General features: G+C 37.1%; 1 protein-coding gene and 1 pseudogene across 1 annotated transcript; both read right to left on the bottom strand.

The window, feature by feature from the left end:
- Positions 1-111: 111 nt before the first annotated feature.
- LOC107555474 (protein O-mannosyl-transferase 1-like) lies at positions 112-8353 on the bottom strand. The gene is made up of 20 exons (XM_016238284.1): positions 8082-8353; positions 7823-7943; positions 7614-7720; positions 7476-7526; positions 6851-6997; positions 6651-6756; positions 6462-6521; positions 6254-6347; positions 6017-6172; positions 3921-4051; positions 3723-3818; positions 2858-2950; positions 2549-2645; positions 2369-2461; positions 2025-2145; positions 1851-1948; positions 1626-1739; positions 1418-1544; positions 1139-1316; positions 112-630 (listed from the first exon to the last, which is right to left on the bottom strand). The coding sequence occupies exons 2-20, from the start codon at positions 7939-7941 to the stop codon at positions 456-458; spliced, it is 2163 nt and encodes a 720-aa protein (XP_016093770.1). The 5' UTR covers positions 7942-7943; positions 8082-8353; the 3' UTR covers positions 112-455.
- Positions 8354-9112: 759 nt separating this feature from the next.
- On the bottom strand, positions 9113-11986 carry LOC107555466 (glutamic acid-rich protein-like; annotated as a pseudogene).
- Between the last annotated feature and the right edge of the window lie 4419 nt (positions 11987-16405).

Below are 16405 nucleotides of genomic sequence, written 5' to 3'. Positions count from 1 at the left end.
TTATCTATTCTATCTGGTTGGATTCATGTAAATAATGGCTGCTATGAATAGGCTAATCCAAAGTTTGAGGATATAAAAAAGTTTATTCCATATTTTCAATTTTCACCGTTTAGTGTTGTGTAAGGATTAAATAAAAACAAATTCAAATAAATGCAACCTATCTTATTAGTTTAACAAGTCCCTAAAACAATGCAATAAAATTGCCATACGAACACAATAATATGTAAACATAAAAGCATGATAAATTAAGCACTAATTTGGTTTAGAGGTTTGAGATTGAGCAGCATGAGTTCTCATTGTAGAGTTTTTCACATTTTTGTGTTTGGGTACAAGACCCTAGAAACCGTATTTCACAGCTCTCTGGAAAGCCAACAGCACTACCAGATGCCTTGGCTTTAGCATTCACATCACTGTGAACTTATTGAAGCTTGCGTTCTTAAAGAAACAAATGGATTTCAGCGTTTTCGTAGGAGAATATCCCAACTCTCTCTCCAGCGCAGTGCAGCAAGCTCATCTGACGATAATGCTGGCTGGCCATAGGTCAGAGGACTCAAGTTGTGGTAGGACACATATACTGAACAAAGGACTGCCAGAATAACACCACCAAATGCTTTCCTTTGAGCTGGGGATCTGAGAGAAGAGCATAACATACAAATATGAGCACAGAGACTAGATTTACACTGGAGTGATACAATGATAAACATGCAGTTTTCATTCATATACACCATGATTCAAAAGTCTTGATACGTTTTTTTATTACTACTTTTATTCAGCAAGGATGCAATAAATTATAATTAAATTTTGTTCTTTTGAACTTTCTATTCATCAAAGCATCCTGAAAAAAAAAAACGTATCACGGTTTTCTCAAAAATACTAAGCAGCACAACTGTTTTCGTAAGCACCAAATCAACACAGAATGATTTCTGAAGGATCATGTGACACAAAAAATTTGAGTGATGGCTGCTGAACAGTATATTAAAATGATAAATTGTAATAATATTTCACATTATTACTGTTTGCACTGTTTTTTGATCAAATAAAAGCAGCCTTGGTGAGCATAAGACACTTCTTTCAAAAACATTAAAAATCTTACAGGCTGACACACTGATGATTTTCAGACAGAAATGACAACTCTTACTTCAATACATGGATGTACAGGTGCTCTACGACTATAGGTATCTGCAAGATCTTGAAGGTGAGCGCTGGAAGATAGTGATATAGAAACAGAGTCTTCTCCATTAGGAAGAATGGCAGGTAATTCACTGCCCAGCCTCCAAAACAAACAACACCAGCCAAAACCAGCTGCTCCCAAGAGTCTAAGAGAGAAGAAAAACAGGAAAGGAACAGTTAATGAATGGTTATGGTGAAGCAAACATCTTCTCTACTATTATTGCTCACAGTACCTCCAGGCACATACCTTGAGAAATGTCTTCAACTTTTCTCCGTCGTCTTAGTAAGTAGGTTAGAAACATAAGACAGTAAACAACCAGTGCAAGGTTTGCAATGGTCCAATTAACAATATTCCCTATCAGTTGAATTTGTGCCTGTATTAAAAATAGAAAAGATTCTATTTAAATCAAATACAAAGACATAAAACAAAAACCAACAGAATGATGCTGACATACATTACTTGAAGGATGAAGCCAGTATGCAATGTTGGTGTCCATTGTGATCCATTCAAGAGGTGATGAACTATATTTGTGTTCGGACTCTTCATTCTTCACAGTCAGCATCTTCCACTGTTACTCAAACATACATTAAATGTGTTTATCCTACGACATCAGCTTTAAATGGCTTTTCTGATGATTGACATCATAACATTAAGAGCATGATTAATATTTAATATTCACCTGCAGCTCAAGAAATTTGGCCATAAAAGTGAGGTTTCTCTTGATGTCGCTGTTGGTAGGTGATTTCAGCTCCAACTCCCTTTCCTTCTGTTCCTGACCTGTACAGATGTGTCTTTAATCAAAGAAAGAAGACATAAGGAATATGAAAACATATAGAGATGTTATTTCTCATACTTCGGCCATAGCGGTGCTCCTCCACATTCCACATGCCGCTCTGCTGGTAACCTTTATAAACCTTATCCCCAACCACCTCCAGCTGTTTGAAACCCCACTCTGGCAGAGACGCTCCACTGAGCTGCAAGACATTACAAAAGAGGTATAAATAACTCTCTTAAAGAGATACTCCACCCAAAAATGTAAACTCTGTCATCAAAAGTTCTGTCATAAAAGTATGTGATTTTGTCCATGTATTTCTACATACATTCAACTAAAATTTGATAAGAGTTCACACATTTTTTCTGAAACTGTATATTATTATGCCTAGGTTTTTTCTGTACAAATTGTACTACTATACAAACCTTTAAAACAGCTGAAGTGTTCACGTGGACTAGGTGCACCTCTGATAAAATCGTCTTCCAGATTTCTCTATCAGACTCCCTGTTCACTATGTCCTACAGTCCAATGAAAAGAATACATCATAAAATATATTTTGAATAAATGTGAACATGTATTATAAACCTATTGGTCTCAGATCTTACCACTCTCCAGAGATTCTGAGCCGGCATAGACACATTAAAGTCAATGTAGCCAGACACTTCCTGTGAATGAGGACTCATGGGGGCTGCAACATCATGTCTTGAAAACAAAGCATAGCCAGGTTATTGCTACTACTTATCTTAAATAGATTATGAAAAATATTATAAACATTATTATTATTATTACTAATTCATAATGAAAAACTCATCAGAATAATTGGACAAAATGTATATTAATTTATATGAATGTTAATAAAAACAAATTAATATGAAATGTAACTAACAAATCTGATGTTGGTGGAATTATATTACGTGTTTAGGTAGCGAGAAGTCATTCCATGAAGCAGCTGAATAATATCGCCATGTCTGACAGGTCTGGGTGGGCTGCTGACCACGAGACTGTGCCTGGGGTTTGAAATTATAATTACAATACAATTCATGTAAAATATTTAGCTGCAGCCCTCATATTGGTCATATGATTTCACAAAAATATTTTTAGTAATGCTATAATTATTAAAGGGAATGTTCTCCCAAAAGTTTTAATTAGCTGATCATTTACTCACCCTCAGGCCATACAAAATGTAGATGAGTTTGTTTCTTATTGGTAAAATTTAGCATTACATCACTTGATCCTCTGCAGTGAATGGGTACCGTCAGAATGAATCAGAGTCCAAACAGCTGATAAAAACATCACAATAATCCACAAGTAATCCACACAACTCCAGTCCATCAATTAATGCGAAAAGCTGCGTCTTCATAATAAATTCATCAGACGTTTTTAACTTAAAAAACGTTGTTTCTGGCTAAAATAATGAAAAAGTCAGGATTTAATCAATATGCCAGTGGATTGAGAGGACAACAGGGGATGGACTTTTTATCTGGAGGAGCATTATTATGGATTATGGACTGTTACCTCAGCCAGATGCAACAGTTTAAAGTTAAAATGTCTTGATGGATTTGTTTCTTATAAACACGCAGCGTTTCACTTTAAAAGATGTTAATTGTGGACTTGCTGAACTCTGATTCTGTACTGCAGAGGATCTATTGGTGAGCAAGTGATCTACTGCTAAATTTCTCAAACTCATTTATATCTTGGATGCCCTGAGAGTCAGTGAATGTTCAGCTATTTTTTTTTTTTTTTCATTTTTTGGTGAACTATTCTTTTAAATGTACATACCGCCCAGGGTCTTTAATAATCCACCAGTTGTTGACATCTTTGAAAGGATAGCAGGTCACCTGCTGCTGGTGGGAGCTACCACGGCCATTTTCATACCTTTAAGCATAGATAATTAGTAAAGATCAGCATGAAAATGTGTTTGTTTAGGATTATGTCACCTTGAACCTACAGCTTTGAGACAGAGTCCCAATGTCTCACCTGATTGGATAGTTAACCTTGTGGGAGTGAAGCCAACATGGAACAGGTTTACTGGACACGGTGCGAAGAGTGACCTGTGAGCCGAACGCGACATCCAAGGGCTGCCCCTGAGTGATCCGCGCTAGACCACCCTTTATAGTAGAAACAGGAGAAATAAAGGAGATGTTGACCGCTTGGATAGGTGACGATTATGTGAATTAAACAAAATCTGTTTAAATTCATTATGCACTAGGGGTGTGCGATATATATCGGCTGCAATAATATCGTAATTGTTGTTTTAACGATGTGCGATTTGACATTATCGAGTATTTTGCAAAAACCATTCAAAACATCCCTACAGAGCGCACGCAGACATTACGTGAAGTCTAGACTAGTGCGAGTGCGCATTTAGTGTGTTTTCTTTCACTGCATGATTCAGTCTATTAAAATGCATTTAGAATGATCACAAATTCAAGACATGATGGCAGAAAATGTATATATTTATACCACTTCATATAGATATTCAATTTCACACGAAGAGTGCCGTTTTTCTCCAAAAATTACCATGATTACAAATGTGACATTGAATTCAATAAACAATAAGTTAATTAAGAGACTTATGTTTTAGACACCATATTGCTTGTTTTGTCTCTATTTCGCCAACAAAAATCATTCCGAATACAGCCACAGTGCTGTTTTGTGTCTCTGAGCAACATGACGGTGTTTCGTTCTTGAATGAATCAACCGTTTAAATGATTCGGTTTAATCGCAATGACTCACTTATTAACAGTGATTTGCTGCCACCTGCTGGCGGTTTTAATTTCAAATTTCGGCTTTTTCTTTCTTTAATTTTTGATTTTTTTCATGTTTTAAATCATTTCAAATATCAGTATTCAACATTTTATGTTTATTATATCAAAACATTATTTATGCATTTGTAATTGCAGGTTAAATGCATTCATGTCTTGCATTAAACAAAATACATGTGTGTAAATACATCTAAATGCCACTTCAGATGCAGCTTCTGTGTTGATTTAATTTGCTTGGTAACAGCCCAAATGTCTTATTATTCTAATTCCCTGATTAAATGTAAGAATTTGGCTAAAAAAATAATGAACACTTTTAGAAAAAATGGCTTTATAAAGGTAAAATGCCCATAAAATGCAAAAATCAGTTTAAACTTATTGGAAAAGATTAAAGGGGTCACATGATGCTTTTTTAAAGATAATTATTTTGTGTATTTGGTGTAACAGAATATGTTGACATGCTTTAATGTTCAAAAAACACATTATTTTTCAAATACTGTACATTATTGTAGGTCCTCTATGCCCCGCCTCTCTCAAACACATAGTTTTCTACAAAGTCCCTCCTTCCGACAAGCGCAGTCTGCTCTGATTGGCCAGCTGACCCAGTGCATTGTGATTGGCCGAACACTGCATGCACGTGTCGGAAATGTAATGCCCCTTACCATAATCACAAGCATCATCTTTCAAAATAAATGTAAAGACAGTAAATAATGTCATTAGTTTTACCATCAGTTCAAGCCCGAAAGGGGAACAGAGTCATCGCACACCCCTATTATGCACACTACCATTCAAAATTTGGGTCAGTCATTTTAACTTCTATTCAGCACGGATGCTTTAAATTATTCAAAAGTGACAGTAAAAACAAAAATCTATTTCACATAAATGCTGTTTTATCAATCTAATTATCAAAGAATCCTGAAAAATGTAATGCTGTTTCCACAAAAATATTAAGCAGCAACTGTTTTCAGTATTGATAATGACAAAAAATGTTTTAGAACAATTTCTGAAGGATCATGTGACACTGAAGACTGGAGTAATGGCTGCTGAAAATTAAGCTTTGCCATCACAGGAATGAATGACAATTTAAAATGTATTCAAATGGGGGGAAAAAGAAAAGAAAAAAAGTAGTGAAAATATAAATAAAATAAAATTTTGATACAAATTTTAAAAAATTATAATAATATTTCACAATATTGCTCTTCTTACTGTGCTTTGATCAAACAAATGCAGTCTTGGTGAGCATTAAACATTAAAGGATCTCACCAACTCCAAACTTTTTAACTTGAAGTTGAATTTGAAATTAATCTGTACCTCTAGACTTGCTTGAAAAGCACTGCTCATCATCTGGTCATGTGGTCCACTGCGAAACAGCAGGGTAAGATGGACGTAGAAAAATCCAATGTACATGATGACAGGTAACACCACAAGAGCCAGGAAGCGAACCAAAACCTGGACCACTACTTTGCCCTGTTCACACCGATCACAAAGGCATAATGTTGTACCCATAACTCTGTAAAACCAATGGATATTTTCTTAACTGCTACTCACATGGCTTAAGATTCGATCTCCAATAAGTTGCCAGGTGTGTACAGCTGTCAGGCCTAGCAGTAAAAAGTATGTGAACATACCCATGTACTTTACCCTGTAAAACAAGACAAATAAAAGAAAACCTAACTACTTGGAACTACTTAGATTTCATTTGCAGAGCAAGTGAAACTAGATTTTTTACACTTTCTGAAGAAAATGTAAAACATACCCAATTCCACATGCACAACTGACCCCACAGATCATGAGCCAAAACCACCTAAAAGATGAACTGAAAGAAGAGAAAGTGCATGACATACATAACCATGAAATTAGGGCAAATATCATTACAATCACAGAAGGTTGACAAGACAATGCAAATTTGAAACTCATAAAACCGATATTAGCCAACAACTCTTACTTGCGTGCTTTGTGAAAGTGAAGGTAAGACAATACTGCTAACAGCAGGAAAAAGATTAAAACAGACTCCAGCAGCATAAAACGTGATTGCACAATCAAGGAGTTTTCTGTAAAAATTAAACAAAAGTATTTAACCGACAGTAACAGGCAGGAAAAACCACCATCAGGCAATGACTTGAAAATGATATGCTAAGTACTTACCTATGAGGAGGATCACACAGGCCCCCAATGCTGAGAAATGGGAATATCCGAGCTTCACCACCAGAAGATAAGCAAGTGGTATACAAAAGGAGCCAGCAAGGGCCGGTATTACCCGAAAACTCCAAACAGGAACATTACTGGTGTACTCTACAATGGACCCAAGTTAAAATCAATAAGACTAATGCAATTACTAACGCCTGTTTTATGTAAATTAAAAGGAAAGCTGAAACGTTGTCTTGACGAAGCATTGCCTGAACATTCACGACAAAAGGTTATATAAGTCTTAGTGTGTCATGTAGCTCGATGCAATGTAGACCTTGTTTGGTGGTCACTAAGGTGTTCTGACTGGTTGCTAGGACATTGCAAAGCAGTAATTTCTAGAAACATGATTCTGATCATTTAGAAAAAAATACAGTCAGAACAGCCTGAAAGACTGTGCCAAAATAGATTGTGTGAGTGGTTCTCAACCATCAGCAAATAATTATAAAAATACAAAATGCTAATAAAACACACACACACACAAACATTGTGAACTTTTACAATTGAAATCATATTTATTTTTTCCTCCTGTACATGAACAGGCTTCGTCAACCCAACATAAACCCAGCATCTGTGAGATGATCACCTGCTCCAATTCTGTTCCAAACAAAGTTGCCATCAAATCCTCCTAAATACGCTGCACAGATAAATACTATGCATTAGTAAATATAATTTAATTGATTAAATATTAAAAAATGTATAAATAAAATAAAAATCTTCTCACCTCCTAAAGCTAGTACCATGTGGCCAAAAGGTGGTCCACTCTCATCGATGAAAAACACTTGCTTCATATACAGCGACAGAAACTGTCCATAATAAACTTCATCAAACCTGTAGCGGTATGCAGACATGATATATAAATATGTGCATTTCTTTTAATTCACAAAATTAATAATAATAATGTCTATAAATAATAATTAAACGAATACTTACACTACAGCTCTAGGAAACTGAATGCCATATAGTCTGGTGACAAGCGCTAGAACTGTGACAGCCAGCAGCAGCAGGTTGAGCTCCACTCTCACGCTGATGGGCAGTTTCACACACTGCATGCCTGCATTCATTCATTCATTAATGTAAAACATACCGTTATTACTACATACATATTCATTTATTTTGCATATACAAACGCGCAGGATCAAGCATGGAAAATGCATATCGCATATTATGTAAATACATGTAGCTTATTTACCTTTGCTCTGTTAGACTTAGTTGTGAATTTCTCAAAGAGTTTCGCAATCGTATGTCAACACTGCTGATTTCGCGACTACATGTGCTCTCTTTTCGCAAAAAGTAATAAATGCCCACCTTCGCTAAAACTTGACTTTATTAAAAAAAATATTCAGCCGTGTCTCTGGCATAAATGACAGCTTTAGTCTTCACCTTAAAAACACTCAAATTTGTAAATAAACCAACGGTATGTAATCTGTACTCTTGTGTTTCCGGCCAGTGTTTGCCTTCTTTTCAAAATAAAAGTTCAAACATTCCTACACTAAAAAAAAAATCCCTTGTTATACACTGGCACAAGAAATATTTGGGCACGTAAACTATCAAAAATGCTTCGATATCAAAAACACGTATTTTAAAGGAAAGAATTACACAGAAAAGGCAAACCATAAAATAAACAGTCCAGATTAAGATAAAAAGCTGGACTGTCTGTTTAATGAGATGATGAACCTGAACCTGATCACTCTGAAAAGACAGCTGTGTGGAGTACTTTTATAAATCCACTAAACATCCCCTTGGCTTGGGATCAAAGTAATTATAGTTGGTTACAAGTAACTGAAGTAGTCTTGCATCATTTGTTTGATGTTACTTGGTTTATTATTTTATTGTGCAAAATAAATTAAAGTTTATGAATTTTAAAGTTACTTTTTGGGGCCATTGTATAAGACTGAAGACATTTCGTGTGTAGTTATTACGTGAGCTACTTTGCTACGAGTGTTGGTTGTAAGAAAAAAGTAAATCAAACAAATACTATTTTAGTGTGTGAAACAAACCTTTTTTTTTCTTTCCTTTTTCCAAACCGCTTGTTTTATGTACTGTAGGGCCATGGGGATGCTGAAGCCTATCCCAGCATACAACTGATACAAGTTCAAATAATCTTAATAATTAATGACTTTATTTAAACATTTAAGAACAAATAACTGACGAATTGTAGCCTCATTTATTTCGTCTGATAGTTGAGCTACTCTGACGAACATGATTTTCAATGGCAAGACTTCAGACATCATCAGAGATATTTTCTTCACCTTTTTCTGCAGATGTGAATATCTCTTTTGGAGCCTCCATCATGACTCTCCTCTCCTCATCTGCTTTGTTTTCTTCTTGATCAGAAGTTCCCTTTACCTCCAACGCTAACGTGAAGCCCTCATTTGTACTGGACTCAAGATCTACATGTTGCTCTATCGCTTCCTCCCCTATTTCAACTGTCACAACCTCTTCATTATCCTCATCTGTCTGGGTTTTATTTAATCTGATCTGTTTTTGCTCCTCTTGAGATTCATCTGCATCTGGCTCTGTGGCTTTATGTGCATTACAATCTCCATCTGATTTAGTCCCTTCTGCATTTTTCTGGATTTTCTGTAGAATTTCTTCAGAATTAGTATTCAGCTCTACATCGTCTGCTGTAAATATCACTTCTACTGAGTCAGTTTGTCCCATAACTGCCTCCTTGACTTGTTTGCTATCGTCATCATGTTCTTGTTTACGAAGACGTTTGGATTTTCTTGGAGCAGCTGTTTCAACAGTCGTTCTTTTTCTCAGGGTTCTCCATTCCACTGCCGTTTCCTCCACATCAGCAGAACTTCCTTGCACACCTTCTGTGGCTCCCTCATTTTCTCTTTCTTGGAGTGGGTTTGCTTCCTCCTGTACACTGGAAACATCTTCCTCCTCCTGTTCATTAGGCACTGGCACATTTTCTCTCTCAAGATTTTCTTCTTGAGATTTGTTCTGCTCGGTGTTCACTCGGCTGCCACTGTTACTTTCCATGATTTCAAACAGCATTTCACTTCCATCTTCATTAGTATAATCTTTTGTCCCAGATTTTTCTGACTTTTCATCTGCATTTGTCTGAATTATGCCCTCTCCCTCGTTTGTCACCAAATTTTCAAATTCAGCAGTGCACTCCTTAGCAATTAATGCCTCATTCTCCTTCCCTGTAGGGACATTTAAACCATCAGTTTCTCTTTCTGACACCAGCTCTTTTCTGTGGAGGCGTTTTGATTTACTTCTTGGTGTAGGTTGGACTGTTACAGTTTGGTATCTGAGGCTTCTTGTAATGAAAGCTGCTTCTTGATCTGAGCATTTTAAAGCAAACTTCCCCTCCACAGCTGTTGTCTTATATTCATTTGTCAGATTGGTTTCCCCCATGTTTTCACTCAGTGACACTTCCTCTTCTTGTTCCTGGTCTGTGTTTTCCTGTGAAGGCTCTGCTTTTTCTTCATTCTGAGCTCCCCCCTCTACAACTTCTTGAGTTTTATCCACCAGAATTTAATTTTCAGTTGTTTCAACTGAGCTCACAGTCTCATCTTCGTCATCACCTGTAGATCTTTCAGGCAAAGCTTCAACCACCTTTCCCTTATCATTTGATATGTCTATCTCGTGCTCATCTTAAGTAGTTTCCACCTTTTTACTCACAGAAACCATATCTCCATCTTCATCAAGTTTTTTCACATTGGTCACTATTGTGACCGGTACACAGACATTTACAGTCTTTGCTGTCATTGAAGAGGTTTCTTCATTTCCACTCATCTCTGCTTCTTTCACTAGTTCCAACTCTGATTTGTGAAGCAGTGTAGATTTTCTGGTCTTCTGTGTAGATGTGACTGATTGTGCACTGATCCTTAGACTTCTCCTTGTGGTCCTTTCAATTTTATTTTAATTGGTTTCAGAGCTTTCCATCTGCGAGGTTTCTTCTTCTACTTGAATGGTGCTCTCCTCTATAACGTATGTTTGCTCATTGTTAACCACTGAAACTTCATCCATCTCCATGGGTTTTTATGTTTCAGCCGTTTCTTTCTCATTTTCAACAAATGGCTAATTTTCCTGCTGCTCTAAATTGGCTTCTTTACTTTCCATCTAAGGAGCTTCCTTATTCCTAAATTTGTTTCCTTGTTCTCCATTTTGTTGATTTCTTCAGATCCTTCTTCTCTTACATCCTCATCAGGTTCTCCTTCTATAAGTGAGACGACGTTCTCAGTAGCCCCTGCAGTTGATTTTTTAAGTGTTTCCTCTATCATCTACTTCTGCTCCTCCTTCATGCACTTCTTCATCTGCTCTTCCTGTTAGTGGGACTGTTCCAGTTTTAGCTTCAAAACCTTCTGCCACTTGTTTTTGTACTCGTCTAGATTTCCTTATTGGTGGAGACTGAACTTTTATTGTTCTACACCTGAGACTTCTCTCTGTACTGGCTGACGCCTCCTCTTCTAAGATTTCCTGGGCAGCTTCTGGTGCTTCCTGATCAAAACTGCTCATATCTACATCACTATCCATTTTTTTCTCTTTTAAAGAAATATCGTGATCATTTTCTGTCTTCTGAATTATATTTGTCTTATAATCCATTGTTCTTGCTTTTGGATGCTCTCCAGATGTTACAGTTTCTTCCACATCCTCATCTATGACCACCTTATATTCCTCTACAATCTCCCTCTCCTTTTCATCATTCTGTCCTTCCAAATAATTTGTTGGTTTTTGCTCCTCAAATGTCATGTCTTGTTTGTCCTCTTCTGATGTCAGGTTACATAGTTGATATCCACTTTTATATGCTTTATCCAGTTCCAGTTGTTCTTCTGTGTGAAAGTGTGTTAGGACTTCTGGAATGTCAGTCTCTCCTTCTGTATTTTGGGAAAGTTTGTTTAAATCTACAAGTAATTACTTGTCTTTTTGCAGTATTACTGGAGTACCATCATCTTTCTCTACCTCCTCATCAGGTTCTGCTTCTATTGGTTGGACCTCTTCTACAGTCTGAGAGGTATCCTCTTTATCATTTATTTCTACACCCATCAGCAGTTCAGAATTCTCAGGTTCAATAGCTGTAGTTTCTTTAACATTTGTGTTTGTCATTTCATTATGTTCTAAATTGGCTTCTTCTACCATCTTAGTTGCTACTTTTGAACCTTCTTTATGTATTTCTTCAACTACCTTTCCTGTTGTTGGGACATTTCTGGTTTTATCTTCAAAAGCTTCATACTCTTGTTTTTGTACACATCTCGGTTTTCATCTTGGAGGAGACTGAATTTTTATTGTTCTACGCCTGAGACTTCTCTCTGTGCTGACTGATGCCTCCTCTTCTAAGATTTCCTGGTCAGTTTCTGGTACCTCCTGAGCAAGACCGCTCATTTCTGTGTCACTTTCTGTTTGTTTCTCTTTTAAAGCAATATTGTAATCTTTTTCTGCCTCCTGAATTATATTTGTTTTGTCTGCCGTTTTTGTTGTTTTTTTTCAGAATTTCTCCAGATTTTACTGCTTCTTCCACATCCTCATCTACTGCCCTATAAACTTCTACAATCTCTGTCACTTTTAGATCATTTTGTCCTTCCAAATCTTCTGTTGGTTTTTGCCCCTCAAATGTCATGTCTTGTTTGTTAGGTCCATTCTGTTCTTCAACTGTGTTTTCTTCCTCCATTTTGTCTTCCTCAGGGTTCTTTTCAGTATCATCCTCTTTTTGTAGTTGTTCTTGCTCTTCTTCATCTTCTGATGTCAGATTACATAGTTGATATTCATTATTATCTGGTTTATCCTGTTCCAGTTTTTCCTCTGTCTGAGAATGGGTTAGGACTTCTGGAGAGCCACTCTCTCCTTCTGTATTTTGGGAAAGTTTGTTTAAATCTACAAGTACTACTGTGGCTTTCTGCAGTTGTATTACTGGAGTACCATCATCTTTCTCTTCCTCCTCATCAGGTTCTGCTGCTACAAGTGAGACCTGTGAGACTATCTCCTCTATTTGAATGGTGGCCCCGCCAACAATGTATGTTTGCTCTTTGCCAATCACTAGGTCAATCTCCATGGAGTCTCGGCATTTTTAACCAATGGCTCATTTTGCTTTTGCTCTAAATTGGCTTCTTCTCCCATCTCAGATGCCTCCTCGCCTGTGTCCATATTGCTGATTTCTTCAACTCCTTTTTCTGCTACATCATCTTCAGGTTCTGCTTCTACAAGTGGGATCACCTTCTCAGTAGCATCTACAGTTGATGTTTGAGGTGCCATCTCTTTATCATCTATTTCTGCACCTTCTTGGTCCACCTCATCAGCTTCCTTTTTTGTTATTTGGACTATTTCAGTTTTATCTTCAAAGACTTCAACCTCTTGTATTTGTATAGGTCTAGATTTTCTTCTTGGTGGAGACTGAACTCTTATTGTTCTTCGTCTAAAGCTTCGCTGTGTGCTGACTGGTGTCTCCTCTTCTAAGTTTTCTTGAGCTTTCTCCTGGGCAAGACTGCTCTCCCCTTCATCGTCATTCTGATTGTTTTCAATGTTATTGCTTTCCACCAGGCCGCCCTCAGCTGGCATTGTGGCCAAATCTTCAGTTGGCTTTTGCTCTTCAAATGTCACGTCTTGTTTATCGAGTTTATGTTCTTCAACTGTGTTTTCTTCCACCATTTTCTCTTCCACAGGGGTCTTTTCAGTGTCTTCCTGTGTTTGTAGTTCCTCTTGTTGTTCCTCTTCTTCTGATGCCAGATTAGACAGTTCTTGTTCGCTTTTATCTGGTTCATACAGTTCCAGTTTTTCCTCCATCTGGGAATGTGTCAGATCTTCTGAAGTCTCACCCTCTCCTTCTGTATTTTGGGAAAGTTTGTTCAAATCCACAAGTACTACTGTGGCTCTTTGTAATTTTGTTACTGGAGTACAATCCTCTTTCTCTACGTTCTTGCCAGGTTCTACAAGTGAGACCTTCTCTTCAGAACCATCAACAATCTGAAATTCTTTCTTCTGATCATCTATTTCTACACCCATAAGTAGTTCAGAACTCTCCGGAACTGCTGTTTCCTCAATATTTATGTTTGCCATTTCATCAAGACTTTCCAAACTGGTCTCAGTTGTAATAATTGGTATACAGACATTCACAGTCTCTTCTGTTGTTGCTGATGTTTGGTTTGGTTCTTCTACTGGCTCCAACTCAATGTGCTTCTTTGTTCTTCATTTTGTTGACATCTTGATCTATTTCATCAACTATCTCTTTTGTCATTAAGATTGTTTCAGGTTCATTCTTGCTCACCACTGTGTGTCTTTCCTGATGTTCAACATCTGCTTAAGCTTTTTGTTTTTGTGCACATCTAGATTTCATTCTCAGTGGAGACCAAACTCTTATTGTTCTACATCTGAGATGTCTTTCTGTGATGACTGGCACCTCCTCTTCCTGGACACTTACCTCCTGAGCAAGACTGCTCATCTCTATGTCACTGTCCATTTGTCCAGCTAAATTTGCTTCCTTTTTCTCCATCTTTTTGATGTCTTCAACTCTGTTTTCTGTTACATCCTCCACAGCTTCTGTTTCTATAAGTGGGATCTCCTCAGTAGCATTTGTAATCTGAGGTTCTTTTTCTTTATCATCTATTTCTGCAGCTTTCTGCAGTTCAGAACTTCCACAGTCAACACTTGCAGTTTCATCAACATTTGTGTAACTTGTGGATTCATTCTCCTCTGGCCCTACATCCTCTGTAATAACTTCATCCCTCTCAGGGTTTTCATCAGCCCTGAGTTTGTATCAACTTGAGGCTCAACACTTTACACCTGTTGAATCACTGCTTTGCTATGTGTAGATCTCCTAACATGGGTGATCTTGATTGGTTTTAAAGTGCTCCTAAGACATCTAACTGTCACCCCAGGGTCAACAGCTTGATCTTTAGGCCTTGTGCATCTACTTGGGGTGTTGATACAGCCTTTCGTTTGAGTTTGTTTGCCTTGTTTGGGAAACAACTTGTTTGCCTCATATGAATCTTTCTCATCCTCTTTAGCTCATCCTGTCTGCTTATCACCCATTTATCATAGCTTTTTGACTCACAAGTAAATTTTTGGACTTAAGCCCAATTTATACTTCTGCGTCGAACCTACGCCGTAGCTTACGCAGACGCACACCCATATGCCGTAGCCTGACGTGCTCCTCTCCAAAAATCTAACAGCGTGTCAATTCTACGCAGACCGCAAGCGCTGTGATTGGTCTGCAAGAACCCTTCCCTCCATATGTACTTGAGTTTTGTGTGTGTTTATGTGCACTTTAATATATTTTAATGTTACACCTTCTTATATAAAATAAAACAAAGCAAAGAACAAGTGTCTTATCATTTATTATACTACATAGCATTATACATCAGTAGTTGTCCGCAACAAACAATGTTGATCTACCGTGGTACAAGTCCTTGTGGAGATTGAAAGAATGCCATCATCTCCTGTTCCGTTGTTGTCTCCTTTTTGTAGTTTTTGTATTTGTATTTGCCGCCGTCACGGCTATAATGCTTCTCCAACGAGCCGCTTCTTCTTCGGCTTTTGCCGTGGTACTGCGGGTTACTCCAGCAACATGCCCGTGGACACTGCAGACTAGCGGTTTGCATATGTACTGCACGTTGACGCGGACAACGACGCAGAAGTATAAATGAAAACTAACGCATAGCCTACGGCGTAAAGGCTACGGCGTAGGTCCGACGCAGAAGTATAAATCAGCCTTAACATTTACTGGTAGATAAATCATGGTCACCAAGGCTGCATTTATTTATTAAGTATTTATATTTATATAAGTTCGCACTTACATATAATCAGATTGAGCAAATAGTAAGAATATTGGGCATGCTGTCCAAGGGGAGGGCTCTGAGTTTGGAATTTTGCCCGAACCCAGAGAGCACCCCCCAATCCTGAGCTGGGATAAGAATAGTTAGGAGTGAGGAGTTGAGGTGGAGGAGGGATGCCAGAAAACTGTCATGGGACAAAGGGTAAATGGGCTCTATATATATTTACTATTGTGCTAATTGAGTTGATTATCTAAACATGCTCCACCTGTGTTAAATTGGTTGATTTTCTGAATGTGCTCCTCCCGAACTTTGTTAATAAAACATCATAAAATGCAGTAAAACTGTAATATATGAAATATTATTACAATTAATTTTTTTCTATTTTCATTTAATTTTCCATCAAAATTATTATTTTTTAAATTAAATTTTCTATTTTAATATATTTTAAAATGTAATTTATTTTTGTGATGGCAAAGCTGAATTTTCAGCATCATTACTCCAGTCTCCAGTGTCACATGATCCTTCATAAATCATTCTAATATGCTGATTTGCTGCTTAAGAAAAATGTCTTATTATCAATGTTGAAAACAGTTGTGCTGCTTAATATTTTTGTGAAAACAATGATTGATATTTTCAGGATTCTAAAGAACTAAAGTTTGTAACAGACAATTTTCCAGAATCTTAATGGAAAAGAACTTGGTCTTGGAACAAATCTACAAGCAATTTATTACTTTGTATGGTAAGTGTAATAGGTAATTTAGTTGTACCATTCCATATGAGCACAGCTAAACAT

This window comes from Sinocyclocheilus grahami, unplaced genomic scaffold, assembly GCF_001515645.1.
Source record: "Sinocyclocheilus grahami isolate Dianchi unplaced genomic scaffold, SAMN03320097.WGS_v1.1 scaffold535.1, whole genome shotgun sequence".
NCBI classification, from domain to species: Eukaryota; Metazoa; Chordata; class Actinopteri; order Cypriniformes; family Cyprinidae; genus Sinocyclocheilus; species Sinocyclocheilus grahami.
Note: the sequence above shows the minus strand (reverse complement) of the source record. Positions and strands in the feature narration are given on the sequence as shown.

Excerpts from the sequence above, each read along its gene's own strand:
- LOC107555474 (XM_016238284.1), bottom strand. The coding sequence starts at position 7,941 with ATGCAGTGTGTGAAACTGCCCATCAGCGTGAGAGTGGAGCTCAACCTG. Across the intron at positions 6,522-6,650 it reads CACTTTCACAAAGCACGCAA|TTCATCTTTTAGGTGGTTTT; the intron begins GTAAGAGTTGTT and ends CTCTTCTTTCAG. Across the intron at positions 2,646-2,857 it reads ACTTCTCGCTACCTAAACAC|ACATGATGTTGCAGCCCCCA; the intron begins GTAATATAATTC and ends TTTGTTTTCAAG.